The 14738-nt window shown below is 38.8% G+C and overlaps 4 protein-coding genes across 4 annotated transcripts; 1 reads left to right on the top strand and 3 right to left on the bottom strand.

Moving 5' to 3' along the window:
- Positions 1 to 592: 592 nt before the first annotated feature.
- On the bottom strand, positions 593 to 1064 carry pth1a (parathyroid hormone 1a). Its single transcript, XM_026366561.1, has 2 exons — positions 979 to 1064; positions 593 to 839 (listed from the first exon to the last, which is right to left on the bottom strand). Exons 1-2 carry the CDS (start codon positions 1059 to 1061, stop codon positions 593 to 595), a joined length of 330 nt encoding a protein of 109 aa, XP_026222346.1. The 5' UTR covers positions 1062 to 1064.
- An 8077-nt stretch (positions 1065 to 9141) lies between these two features.
- On the top strand, positions 9142 to 12051 carry LOC113165215. The gene is made up of 3 exons (XM_026364580.1): positions 9142 to 9192; positions 10115 to 11619; positions 11799 to 12051. Exons 2-3 carry the CDS (start codon positions 10117 to 10119, stop codon positions 11931 to 11933), a joined length of 1638 nt encoding a protein of 545 aa, XP_026220365.1. The 5' UTR covers positions 9142 to 9192; positions 10115 to 10116; the 3' UTR covers positions 11934 to 12051.
- Positions 12052 to 12184: 133 nt separating this feature from the next.
- LOC113165218 (phosphatidylinositol N-acetylglucosaminyltransferase subunit Y) lies at positions 12185 to 12583 on the bottom strand. Its single transcript, XM_026364582.1, has one exon. It carries the CDS (start codon positions 12543 to 12545, stop codon positions 12333 to 12335), a length of 213 nt encoding a protein of 70 aa, XP_026220367.1. The 5' UTR covers positions 12546 to 12583; the 3' UTR covers positions 12185 to 12332.
- A 153-nt stretch (positions 12584 to 12736) lies between these two features.
- On the bottom strand, positions 12737 to 14264 carry LOC113165217 (protein preY, mitochondrial). Its single transcript, XM_026364581.1, has 2 exons — positions 14012 to 14264; positions 12737 to 12918 (listed from the first exon to the last, which is right to left on the bottom strand). The coding sequence occupies exons 1-2, from the start codon at positions 14212 to 14214 to the stop codon at positions 12774 to 12776; spliced, it is 348 nt and encodes a 115-aa protein (XP_026220366.1). The 5' UTR covers positions 14215 to 14264; the 3' UTR covers positions 12737 to 12773.
- Positions 14265 to 14738: the final 474 nt, after the last annotated feature.

The following is a 14738-nucleotide window of genomic DNA, read 5'->3' as shown; positions in this document are numbered from 1 at the left end:
GGAGAGAACAGATGACAACAACAACAACAACTGTTCAACTCACTCATTCTTTATTCATTTACAGGTTGTATACAACTGACATATGACATAAATGCTCATCAGATGACAATGATTTAGAAATATACTGTTTATTTCTACACAGATGTGGGTAGTCTATTATTAAACATAACCTTAGCCTATATGCCGTGTAGGCACGTAAGTTTAGGTCAAATCAAAGTCAAATTATTTCAACTAGCTCTACATTGTACTCATGCTAGACTATAGGCTATAATTTAAATAACATAAAATTGATTTTTAAAGTCAAAGGAATGCTTGTTGGTCCAACTTTTTTACCTCCTTGAGTTTGGTGAAGTAAAACAAATATGTTTTAGCGAAATAGCTAAAAGTGCACAGGGTAATCACAAGAGATTTGTGACAAAACATTTGACTGGTCAAGTCACCTCCTTTCATCAGTGTAATAAATATGAATTACAAAAATTCAAATAAATAAAAAGTTAAAATAAATTACATGAAAGTGTGAAGGAAGTAGTCTGTAAGAAATTGTTGGTCGAATTTTAAAAAGTCCAATAAAATCCAATAAAATCAATCAAAATCATGATTGCTTTGACTTGAGGAGCTTTTCCAAATAGTTCAAAGCGTACTGGATCTCCTCTGGTGTCAGGTTGGGCAATTCCTCGGGATGTAATCTGCTCTTTGCCCAGTCTACCTCCTCGCTGCTGTCCCGGGCAGGGGCGGTGTGGATGCCCCTGAGCCTCAACTGCAACCACTCCTGACGCGCCTGCACCTGCTTATGCTCCCCAAAGTTGTGCATAAGCTGAACTTCACTCACCGTTCTTTTTCTGCACACAGAATCATAAGATATACTTTAACTGTGCAACAATAGACTGTACCAATTAACTAAATGTATAAATTTGGGAATTAACTTGTAGGGAAAGTCATTTTAATTGATTTAAAAGAAGAGATAGATACTGGAATTACCTTATGGGGCGTCCCTCACAGAGAGCAGCGAGGTATAGAATGCAGAATAAAAGGAACAGGATTTTATAGTCCAGATTTTGCATTGTGACCTTGGTGACCTGTCAAAATAAGAGTGAACAAAAATAACAAATATCAATCACAAGTTTCCTTCTAATTCTAAATATTGAACAAAATAAAACCAAATAGTGGAAGGAGTACTCATTTTGCATTTTGCTTATGCTTTTTTGATGGTTATATGTTTTGATTCTAGTAATTACAATTTAAATTACTTCACGCCAGGTAAGACATCTGATTATACTGTATTCTGTATTGCTACTTTGAAGTATAAGGAAAGAGAAAATGAAATACTTAAGTACAGTAGAAAAGCCTTAAAACTGTACTTAAAAAAATACAGTACACTAGTAATCCTCCTCATTATAAGATGTACCTTATGAAATAGATAACTGAGATTTAAATGTGTGATTGAAGCTCACATGCCTTCATGACCAAATTCAATTTAATTTTAGTATAATTTAAGTTGTGTATCATTTATGTTGTATTTTGAGCATTCAAATAGATCAAAACCAGACTAAAAACTAAATAACCTACATTAATAAATAAAGTCAAGTCAGAATGAACTTGAGTTGAGATGTGTGGCCTACACTATTGTACATCTATGGCTAAAAAACAGGCCATATTGAACATACCTCTGGTGATGACTTTTCCTGCATCCAATAAAAATTAAAGTTTTGTACGTGGTGTAAAGTGAAGTCAGTCTCGGTCGGTGGGTAGCTCCTATTAGTGACGATGAGTCACAGGGCTCCTTCAGCTACCTTTTATAGCCCCTGTGTCCAGCCATTGATGAGCTGCCCTCATTATTGCTGTTGATGTCACATCTCCAACTCCTGAAAGGGGCAAGACAGGAATGACACCTCCTCTGATCTTGAACCTTTCACCACGTTACACCACACCAAATTAATGGCTTTGCATGTTGAACCCCAATACCATGACACCCACACCACCATACAGTATGTGCACAAACTCACATGTGCATGCACCAAAATGGCAAACCTAAAAAGGAATACCTGTATTTCACTAACATAAACCCATAGATTATTTTTAGGAATGATGTGCCTGGTGACATTTTATGTCTATCATTGTATTACTACAGCATTTTTAATTGGCATATATAGTTATTCCAACAAAAATGATCATAGCTTGATCTTTGTCTAAAAGTAAAGTAGCACTTTCCCCTAGCACTTGCACTTTGAGAGCTTCTTTCCATATTTTCAAATTAGCATGCTTCTTTTTTTTTGTAAATCTGTTTCTGTGGGCTGCCCAGGTCTATTAGTCCACATCTGAGGTGACCTTTTTTGTCTGAATTCCAGCCCACCTCACAACAATAGGGCCAACATTTGGATGAATTTATGACTCTCATTGAACATTAGGGAGTCTCCCTGGTTACACAGGCACGTCCCTCAAGAATTAACATTGTTTTAATGACTTTGTCCTCTAAAAAAGATCCTTTACACAAAACTGACGTCACAGAAAACATCCTGAATCAATGAGTAAGTGGGAGTTCAGGAGGGGTGTCAGTGGGCGATGTTGTTGACGTCACTATCTTGGACGTGACTGATGTATGTGTCACCTTGAACATCTGGAGAATTGTAACCTATTCAAAGATGCGGAGAGGTTATGAGAATTGCAACCAGGAGCTCCACTGATATTTAACACATACAGCAACAAGAAAAGGAAGGAAACCTTGTGGAATCTTTTGGTTTTCTGCATTAATTTGTCATAAAATCTAGTCTCATCTTTATCTAGGTTAAGAGTATTAACAAATATAATGTGCCTAAACTAATAACACATACAAACATTTTTTAACCATTTTTATTCATGTATGTGAACCTTTGGATTGATAACCCCCAGAAAGCTAATTGGATAGATACTTCCCTGATCATAGCAGGAAGTAAACAATAGTTTATATGTGATATTGTGTGAACTTAGAAACATGGCGGTAGAATAAGAATAATACATTTAAATATAATCTGTTTGATAAACAAAGTGTTGTGATTTATAGAACATAACTGTGCAAATATTAAGAACAGGTTCTTAAACTTCTGCAGCATGTGACTGTGTTACATAGTTTATAACCATCAAGGGTCAGGGTCAAGCTTCCAGCCACAGGTGTCTTATGGGTGATCAGTCCACATGACCACACAGCTCCTGCTGGAGGGAGGAACTCTAGTTACTAACTCACACCACACATTAGGTAATCACAAGGGAATGAGTTTTCTAAATGTAGCAGGAGCTGGGAATGGCAATGTTGAGATGTGAAGGCTGTGACACCAAGGACATCAAGGCCCTTCAACTATGAATCAGAAGCTTTTAGAGGCGTCCTAAAGGCGGGAAAATAAGAGTCCATGTTGTAGTGGAAGGATAATATTATGTCAGTAAGTTGTCTGAATGTTGCCATAGTGATCTTCACTGACAGGTCTGCACATACTGATTATTGTCTTCAGGGCTGCTTATACCTCCTCCCTTCAACTGCAGTTTTACAGGTAGCTGTGAATGAACCGTCAGTTTTTCTCCATCACAGTGAAGCGTGTAGTGCTCAACACAGCCAGTGCACCTGTTAATACATCACAAATAGTTCAAGTGGTCAGTTTTTTACATAGCAGCGCTGCAAGATTTATGATGATTGTGTTGGCCCTTCAGAGACACTGACCTCCACTTGCTTTCCCATGATACTATTACAGACCACAGTGGCCACCGCCTGTTTAGATGACACCCACTGAACATATCGACCTATGACATAAGCTTCTAAACCTTGTCATTCTCATTACCTCATGTTGTTTCAATGCGTGGCAAGTTACCTACGGCATGTGCAAGCAAGAACCTGCATGGCAAAAACAGGGGACAGACAGGAGACTTCACAAAAAGGTATCTTCTTCATCTAGCTGTCACATTTTACCATATGCAAGACTTGTAGCAGAATTATCCTTATACCTTGAACCACAGAGCTAAGTGAAGCCACAAACAATTGTGAAGCATCTGACTTGCAGCTACTGCAAGTCAGATGCTTCAGTAAGCCAAGCTGGTCCCTAAGTCTTAAGAATAGTTACAGGAAAGTAAATAAATAGAAGTGGATTGGCATTTCAGGTTAGGTAGTGACTGCATTCCCTGAGAAAAGTGACATCTCACAGATGCTACTTGTCCCAAGTAACCCACAAGAGAAGTTGGAAAAAATAACAGTTAACATTGGAATTAACAATTGGAATTATTGAATTTTACTGAAAAAATGATGAGGATGAAAATGATAGCATCTAGTTAGTTTCTTGAAAACATAACGGAGAGCCAAAAGAGAAGGAGAGGGGGTGTGATAGGACATTTTAAACACCTGAAGCTGCAGTTACAGATACTTTTGGCCACTTAGTGGAAAGAGCTGAAAATACAAAAGTTGTTGTGGTGATTACTTTAGTACAGTGCACTGTGTATTTATACATACACAGTAGAGTGCCTTAGGAATGAGTATTTAAAGGTAGCATTTATTTATTTAGTTAACACCAGGTCAAGAAACTGTCATGTTTTATTTTATAATCTATGACATACAATTTGTCAGTAAATACCTTACTCATGATTTTAAGCTTTTACCTGTCTTTAAAAAGCCTGGTTGCTAACAAGAGGCTAAATAAGACTACAGATTGTTAAACATCATCTGCTATGTATAATGTTTTGATCGTGCTAATCACAAGCTTCAGCAGTGATGACACAGAAATCATGCAACCATAGGTGTCATTTTTTACAGCCCAACAATTAAAGTAGTTGTACATAGCAGTTCATTTGTAAAGATCTTTCTGAAGAAAACATGCAAGTAACATAAACACTGTTTTCTGCAATGACCTAAGAGTGATGCTGATTTCTGAGTAGGCAGACAAAAAAAACCTAATCCTTACAGTACTCTGTTATCAACATTAGAATCCAATTAGAGGTATGTCTACAACCAGCTTATGCATATAGTGTGTATTCAAGTACAGAGAATATTCTATGCAGTTGATTAACTGCAACCTACAAATGGGAATGAGAGCAGTGTTTGCAGGTCCAAAAACCAAAAGACTGAAGTAAAAGACACCACAAATTTACACAAAGTTGAGGAGAAGTACAGATGACTCTCTGTGGTCTCATAACTACCAGTAACCATTTCCACTTTACACTTCACATCCTTTTATCTATTGTTGACATTAAAATATGACTAGTGCATCTTTAAGTCTAGTTCTAAAGGATAAAAAGAGGGTTTGTCAGTATGTCACTCAATATGAAAGGATAAGATTAACAATGACATTTCTCGTTATCACTGTTCAGACCAAGATAAAAATCTCTAGCAACATATATAAGAATGTGTACATTTAACAGTGAGTAGTAATGCTTTACAGACCAATGTGATTGACAAGATTTACTATGCAAGGAGAAGGGGAAAGCTGTGGGTAAGCACATGTGCATTACATGCAGTTCATTACTCTTGCCTGCCCCTCTTTTCTCTGTACTGACTTGTCCTGCCTCCATGAGTAATACACATCATTTAGCTGCCACCAGACAACATCCCATCCAACCATTACTACAGAAGAAATTCCTGCCACGTAGCTGACTGATTGCTTTGATCAAGCCTTGGCACATTCCACCAATTTAACTGATTTTACCAGAGAGGATGATTAAACGCAGAGAGACAAATGATTCACAGGGCAATTTGAAATGGCCTGACTGCTGTAAAGTAGGTTATTACAAGCCATCAGATTCTCCTTCTCAGCCTCATACAGCTTACGTTCAAGTGATAACTCTGCCATGAGCACAAAATGTGTAACTTACCAGCAAATTACATTTTGTTCCATTTGCTGTTTTGTGCTGAAAGGGGATGATCAAATGATCAAACCGATCACAAAATGGAAGATTAAATGAAAAGCAATCAATCAGTCTGCCTGCTATACAACTTACATTTCTGTGTCCTGAAAGTGCTGTTAGTTTTTCTGAGCTTTCATTCAATGCAGTTGCTGTTAAAAACCACTTAGGTAAATAAATCTAACACAAAAACTGCTTTCCAATTGTCCGGGCACTCTAAAACTTAAGTCAGTATGAATCTTGTCCTTAAACTCACAAAAACAGTACAAAAGGAAGGGCGGAAACTTGCCAAAAATGTTGGAACGTACAAGCTATCAGGTCATTTTTATTTATGTGCTCTTAGGATGATATATGGTCTATAATATCATATACCATTAACAGTGTGGTTTAAAAATGCTGCTGGTTGGTAAACCACTTTGGTCCAGACAAGAATATCCTACTTTCTATCACTGAGGCCGGGAGGAACAGAGAGAATAGAATATGGAAAAAAGAAAATCCACAGAGATACAATATGTGTAGGGGAATTGTTAAGTTCAGATTTGTAATGTGACTTTAGATCCACAAAGCCACACACAGGCAAACTTACAGTTACATACACGTAAGAGAATATGGAGGGAAGCCATCTAACAGCTAAACACCTGAAGGGAAATGCAACTCCATACCTCGCCCTTCTCCTTCCCTCTGAGCCTTCACGGTTTGGCTGCCTGCACTAGCTCTGTGTGATCACCATGGCAGCAGAAAACTCCCTGTGGATGAAAATAAAATTCCCCCAACAGGAGTACTCTCTGAGCACAATGAGAATATTATGCTGAGGGTTTCTATTACTCCTCCAACATTACATTTACATAAGCAGATTTGAGATCGTCATGAGACATGCAGGTACTATTTTTATTCCAAATGTAATAATTAAGAGTCCTTATTGTTCCTGGTTTCTGTTTGTGCAACCAGTTTTTGCCCACCAGAGAGTGCAGAGGCTTGTTAGTGATTTTAAGGCCACAAATCTCAGCTTGTGGCAAAGTAGTTACTGAGTCATAAGTGTTAATCACCATATCAACCCCCACAGATGTATGATGGTCATTTAGTGCTGCAGGGCAGAAAGGTCTTACTCATAACCTCCTGCAAATAGAAAACTAACCGGAGTTTTTGCATATGACACAATAAAAGATACTTCAAGAAGGTTTCAAAAGTAAATGTCTGTGAGACGTTAAGTATAGTGATAACCAGTTTACCACTCTGCTGCCCCAGCATAAATATTCACAGCAATATTTAACAGAAAAACATTTATTAGACTGTGAAATATCATTTCTAATATCATTAGTGTGAATGTGCTCAATATAGAACAGAAATACTCCCTTTACTGGCAGTATAAAATTTGTCCAGAGTCCTACTCAGGTAGACAAATAACTGCTGATCAGGGTAATCTAACCACTGCTTAGATCACCATCATGATCAAATGGAGAGCTGACTCACTTACGGAATGGATTCCACAGTCTGGCAGAGACCTCTGACCTCAAAAGTTCAAGTATTGAAGTTAGAGGGTGCACACAACACAAGCTTTATTACAAATGTTTGAACACTAACAACTTATATGGTTGTACCTGCTTCCAGATTTGGGAATAAGCCCAAATCAGGACTCAGTCCTCTGAGATTTCACTGTTGGATACATGCGGGCAGGTGAAATGTAGCATGCTGGGTGAATGAAGAAAAGCTGTAGACAAAGGAAGGGAAGATGTTACACTTCTGTAAGTCACGTTATGTAATCCACCACCTCAGTCACGTGTTTGGACTGACCGACATTGTCTGGCACATCCTGTTCTCCACAACGGCTGTGAGTGCTGACAAAATTTTACACTTTTAGAATTGGGTCCCACACGGACTAAATATAACATCAATACAAAGCAACACAGTTTCCAGTGAAACTGGGAACTGGATATGTGCTATCGTGAATCTTGCTAAATGAATAGAAAGACATGAGACACCAGCATGAATGTGTCATCCTCTAGATACAGTTTCCTGTGTACAGTATACCCTCCTACAAAGGCTAAATTCAAAAGCTACATATTCAAATAGCCAAAACTGACATTGGATCAGAATCTAATTTTTACTTCATAAAAACTTTATCAGAAAAGCATAGAACAGCCTTTATTGTCATTGTACATCATGTAACAAAATTGGAGGAGCTCTTGGTGCAAACAATACAGTATAAAATATAAATAGTATCATAAAAAACAACAAAAAAACTACTAATCACTGTCGCATAGTCACCGTCCACACATACATATTGCACATGTATTGTAGAAAGTCTGTATGATCTATATATGAGAGTTATGTAGTGTTTCGAAGCGTGACGGCCCAGGGATATTACCAGAGAAATTAATTTAGGTGAAAACTACTACTACTGTAATACACTGATTATTCAAATTTTTGATTTGTTGTAAGATTTTGCAATGATTTCATTCTTTGTTTGAAAACTGGCTTGTTAGCTTTCACAAAATAGGACATAGTAACATTTCCGTTTGGTTTTCTGGCATAGAAGTAAACTGTGACTAAAGTAAGATAGCGGCGACAATGATGATCGTGTGTTTTTTAGGGAATAAAATAATGAATCATCTAAAATGAAATGTGCACCTACAGTCCACTGCACCTGCACAACTTCACAACCCATCTGATTTGACTTGACAAGCTGACGGAGGGTGAAGGATGTGCTCGCACTAAAAGAAAAAGAGCAGAGGTTTTGTAATATGCTGGTGAAAAGAGAAATGGGTCACAGCAACATTTCAGCTGTGCCAGCCAGACTCAATAATGGATATGCTGCAATCCTTCTGGTCTGTGAGGCGTTTGCTTTCATTCCATTTCTTAAGGCCTTTCTAGTCTTTCTAGGAGAACTAAAAATATCAGGTTTGTTTAGAGATGCTCTCATTGTCAGAAGTTCACCACCACTGTTTGTTTAATGTTGATACATTCAGGTGCATACAGGTAACTTCCAAATTCATCGCCAGTGTTTTGACTGATGGTTGAAAAGATGAGTAGCAGATGGTAGAGTCCGACATCTAGTGGTGAAACTTTGATCCGTTTTTGCAATAAGCTACATACATACATGAACTTACAACTACATGCAGTGTTTAATGTGAATGTAATGCGGTGTAAAGTGGAACTGTGTACCTGCTGACTGTGACCCATGAACATTTTAAAATACAACTGACACTAGAAAGTGGGTCTTTTTCTCTGAAGTTGTCAGAAAGCGGGCCCTACTAGAAGCATTTGAATGCAACATCGTTTCTACGCGGCACTGACGGTCTCTTTGAAGTTGAGTTTGCCGACTGCACTTGGCTCCACACTGAGGTAATTATGAAGTTATTAAAAAAACCTTCATGTATAATGTGGTTTTATGTAACAGTAAATAAACTGCTCAAAATATGTTTTGGTATAAAGTAAGTTAAAGTAGTTAGTCTAGTTTTTGAACCGCAAGAACATACGGTACAAATGAAGCAGGGTGATGCTAACGCTAAACCTGTCTGTTTTCAGTGTGGTTTAGCTAAAGATATCTTTGTTTTACTTGTACTTGATTTCAGTTAATATAAATGTATGTGTAGTGTAAAAATGTAGGAATTCATTCATTGAACAGCAGTATACGTAAAAAACAGTTTCCCAAGTAGCTGGTGTGGCTTCTACAGCTTCATACACACGTTACATTGTTGCGCATAATCTTCAATGCTACCAGTTAGCAAAGCTATTTATGACGCAATAGAAGAAAAAGAAATGAGCATGAGAAGATATAATCCCAAGGTTAATCCATTTAAAAACTAATACAGTCTAATAAAAACAAGCAGTGCTATAAATGATGGTGTCTTCAATGTCATAGTTGTTTGAGGTCGGTATGTGCAGCTGGTGAAACGTAGGATTTCATATTGAGAGGCATCAAGTCAACCTGCACTGCTTATATAACTATGTCTTTATTGAGACATAGATTATTTTAGGCACATTATATTTGTTAATGCTGAATAATAATAATGAAGATTTGAGGTTCACATACTTTTCTTGCCGCTGTATAACCAATAAACAGACACAATAGGATAAATCAACAGCTAGAAAAAAGCAGGAGACTTAAATGTACTTCTACTAGATAAGTATGTTCACTGTGATAACAGTTAAGCAGCAGCAGAAATTATATTAAGAGATCAGCCAAACTTTGCTTTTTCTTTTATTAAAGATCATAGTCTCAGCCAAACAGATGCTGAGCTGATACTCTCTTCCTGTTGAACAGACATGAGCGACTGTGAGGACTACTCTCTGGAGTCTTGGATTTCACCTGCAAAGAAAAAAAGAAAAAAGAAACTAGAAAAGAACAAAATGTGTGTGAAACACACAAACACAGGCGAGGACGTTCAGAAAAAGAAAAAGAAGAAGGGAAAAAAACCCTCAAAATTCAAAAAAGCAATGGAGGAAAGGAAGGAAAAGAAGAAAGAAAAAAAGAAAAAGAGACTGTCACTGGGGTTAGATGAAAGTGTTGTGTTCACACAGGGTTACTCAGGCTCATCGTACCTTACTGAGAAATCAAAACCTGAGGCATCACATCCTCCTAGCCTGTCTCTCCTGTCTCAAGACTCAAAGAAAACTAAAAGAAAAAAGAAAGTGGCATTTGATCTATCACCAGGCTACATCCGTGTCAAACGTCCTAAATTTGTTTCTTCATCACCTGTAGAGAACATCCTGCCAGAGAATGAAGCTGTAACAGACACTGACAGTTGTTCTCAGCTCATTAAAGCACAGCAGGCACACTCACACAACGACTCTCAGTGCACTAGTGATGACATAAACAGCCAGGACCTTTTTATTACACAGAAGACGTTCAGGACTTTAACTTACGAACCTTCTAGTGGTGAAACCAGCGATAACGTAGTTGGTGCAACTCCCCAACAAACAATCACACAGCAAGAAATGGTACAGCACTTGTCTGTTCGTCAGATACAACATGATGAAGAGTCAAAAACAGATTTGCAGGATCCACGTGTTCACCCACATCATGAAAAGGCGAAAGAACACCTGCTCAAGCCAAAGGCAGCACAGATAGTCCTCAAAGAAGAAGAGGATGAATTTGATACAGTGCAGCAGAATCCCAAGAGACAGACAGAGTTAAACAAAACCCTGACTGAGGAGAAACGAGTGTGTGGTGCAGTACAGGTGAAGCCTAGGGTATTCAGTCATTACCTGGATGATCCATCTATGTGCCAGCAGTCTCCTTCATGTCTCCTAAACACAGACAGGCCCTCCCTGCCTCCCCAGATGTCTACAGCAAGCATTTCCACACAGACAGAAAACTTCTTCACTGCTGAGCTCTCCTCCTATATAAGCTTCTGTCACAAAAGTGGGGCGAGTGTTAGTTTTGAGACCTTAAAACCTTTGGACCTGAGTCTTCCACTGAGGGCCAGAAAAGACCCGGAGAGGCATTTGTCAGAGAACATGTCAGGGATTGAGGTTAAAGTTGATGAAGAAAAACACGGTGAGCAGAAAGCATCATCGTTACCAGAACATGTGAAAGAGAAAAATTGCAAAGACCCCAACCTGGTTCCATCATGCTCTTCAGAAAAGAAAGATGGAGAGTTGAAGAAGGAGAAGCCAGCTGTTCAAAAGCTGTGGTGCGTGAGTGTGCAGGGTAAAGGTGAAAGTACTCCGAGCCCTCAGTCAGAGTCTGAGCTGAAGTCTGTGGACACAACGTCCAGTGAGGACAACGAGCCTGCCTGTCACCCTGGCAAGCTGGACCTGGCCCAGGTGAGAGCACATGATTTTGGATGCACTTTTCACTGCAGATAAACTGGTCCACCATCCTAAAACACTCAGTTTTATGTTTAAAAGAGAAAAGGCAATCATACATTAACATACTGTAAGATTGATACAGTGTCGGTTAACAAATCATAATAAACTAAAGACACCGTTTTGTTTGACTGCAGGTCAGAGCAGTCCAGATGAGACTCAACGAATCCTTCTTTTTCAAAGCGAAGGGAAATGGACAGTCACCTAGACCTGAGTCTCCTCTGATGAAACTTGTTCAGGGCAGAGAGATCAAGAACAGGAAGTGCCGCTGAGGATCAAATGGAAGGATACAAAAAGACACTGAAACATCAGTTAGTAGAGGTTGCGCCTCTTTTTACAGATGGATGATCCCAAAATAGAAATTCCATCACAAAACAAAGTTATCTTTAAAGTGTTTTTGTTGTAGTTTGAATTTTCATGTTACTTGTTTCACATGTTTCAGTGGCAGTGATAGTTTGAAACATTTTGTGACACCAAGCTGTAGTTCTGAGATTTGTCAGTTCTGTAAGAAAACAGCACTCACTTAAGTCATTAAACTTGATTTATTCTGCAGGAACAGTGGTTGACTTACTGCACAATCTGCAACATATACAGTTTGTTTCCCCAAATTAGCCTGATAGAGCACAAGAATCCAAAGGTACATCACTCATAAATGTTTAATAAGCATTTGTCTAGTTGTGTCTGAAGAGCTTGATGCCCATCCAGCTCCAGAGGTGGAAGAAGACATAGACAGGGATGGTGACCGGCAGCAGCAGGCTGTAGAAGCACAGACTGTTGCTGCTGGTGCAGCCTTGAGGGAAGTTCTCATCCACAGCAGCAGAGTAGAACAAACCAAAGAGGGACACTATGGGGACCAGTCCCACCATCATGGACAGGGAGAACATACTTACAGCTGGCGCTGACACAGTCTACTTCTAGAATATATAAATATCACTGATAATATATTACAATTACTTTAAGCCAGATGGCTAGGAGACAGTGCAGTTACACAATGTGAAGTTTGAGCTGAGCAGGATGTGGCTACTGTGTTAGAGAAGCTCAGAGTCCTTCAGTCCAACAGTATTTAAAACAGCCCCGTCTGCTGTGTCCAGTGTTGTGTCGCGATGGTCTTTCTACTCTTGTGTTGGTGTGTTTGAGGTCTGCGTGTCTTTCTGGATGAGTCTGGCTTCTTGAGGGATCATGTTGGGGATTCCGTCAATGATGGGATAGGCGATGCCGAGCTCCTCATTGATCAGCTCATTGGTCTTGGATTCATACCTGGAGAATGACGAGAGGAACATAATTTAGTCTGTGGTGCACACTGTTTTAAATAAAAACTTGTTTTGAACAAAAATGTTCAGAGAAAATGTTTTCTTCAGTAGGGAATGTTTACCAGACGAAAGCTGGAACCAGTACACAGGTCACCGTCTTTCCCACAACACCTGAATGCTGCAGCTACTACCCAGAATTTAGCCAGTGTCCCATTTGATCTCAGTAGGTGTTACATTATATTCTGTCACCTATCCAATTCTGTGACATGAGTAATACAGCAGAGAGTGTTTTGTTAGCAGTTACTAAAATGACTGATTCAATAGTTAAGACATGAAATGCTCTGCCTACTAATACAAAACTGACAGTTGTAATAGCTGTTACTTAAAACTCTCAAACAACAAACTCAACACTCAACTTTTTAGGCAAAACCATTTAGCCTAAAAAGTAAGAAGCACCTTACATTTTTAGCCCAACACTTATAATTTTACATTTTAAAGGAATTAATTTCTCTGAATCAATCTGACTGAATCACTGATAAAAAAAAAACTAAGCATTTTAAAACAAAGTAGGGGAAATATTTTATTTACCATCCCTGTGTTACCAGTGAAAATTAAAGTCTTACACTTAGTAAAAGTACAAAAGTTGTAGCAGTTGCAGCTGGGAAAGGGGGAGAAAAAGTAACTTTACAGATTTATAGAAAATAATTCATAATGTATTAACTGATATTGTTTTAGGAATCTGCAAAGTAACTAAAACAGTAAAGCAAATGTAGTGGAGTAAAAAGTACAACAACTCTCTCTGAATTGTAGTAGTATGAAAGTAAAAGGTAAAACATGTATGTTAAAAGTGTAGCATACTGCTCGAGGAAATACATTTAGTTACTTTCCACTGTTGTTGTAAAGAATTCAGACACATGTTCACACATTTTGATGAGAGTAAAGTGGCGTTCACGTGTCTCTGTTGGATTCAATTTGTAAACACCTATTGGAGAACATTTAGTTTGTGTTGCAGTGCTGCAGAACCTTGTTGAAACAGCGGACTGTAGCCTGCTAGCTAACTTCTTAACCCCCACTGAGCTGCTCTGCTGCGCCTGTCTCACCTCAGCGGCTTCTTGGACAGAGGACATACGAGGAACTCAAGCACGGAGGTGTCAAACGGCTGCTGCACCTCGTCCTTCGCGTCCGTAAAGCTCCTGACAAACACGGACGCGGCTGTTGTCCTTTGTTTTAGAGGAGCATGTTTCACACAGAGGTGAACTCGAACGGTCTCTGTCACCAATCTGCTCCAAACATTTCGAAACATGACCGAAGAGTTGAACAAGCTGCGGAACTCTGAGCGACAGGAAGCGCCTGTCTGTGTGCAACCGAAATATGAGTCCACTTCCGGTGAACGCAGAGTAGTAGTGAGTAGGTCGACTTCTTTAACGAGCCTCTCTCAGAAGTGTATTTGTGGCCGTTTTAATATCGCTAATCTCCCCATTTATTTCAAGATATAATTTATGTGATACTATATAATGTTATCGTAGTCATAAATGAAAGTTAGAGATTGATTACTTCCACGCTGTTGTTGTTCATCCGTTAGGTGGCAGTGTTGTACTGTTCAGGTGAGTTAAACTAGTTGAGTGTCACTGGTCACTTTATAAAGTCCACCTGTACAATCTAATACAATCAACAAACTGTCAGAAAGGTGATTCATTTACTGTATGTTTATTATTGAGGTGATGGAGCCATAGACTACTAAATGACATTATTATCAGGTTATATAAATGATTGCATTAGACTGTACAGGTGGAGCTCATAAAGTGACCAGCTAGTGTAGACTGTGGC

This window comes from Anabas testudineus, chromosome 6, assembly GCF_900324465.2.
Source record: "Anabas testudineus chromosome 6, fAnaTes1.2, whole genome shotgun sequence".
In the NCBI taxonomy this organism is placed as follows: domain Eukaryota; kingdom Metazoa; phylum Chordata; class Actinopteri; order Anabantiformes; family Anabantidae; genus Anabas; species Anabas testudineus.
Note: the sequence above shows the minus strand (reverse complement) of the source record. Positions and strands in the feature narration are given on the sequence as shown.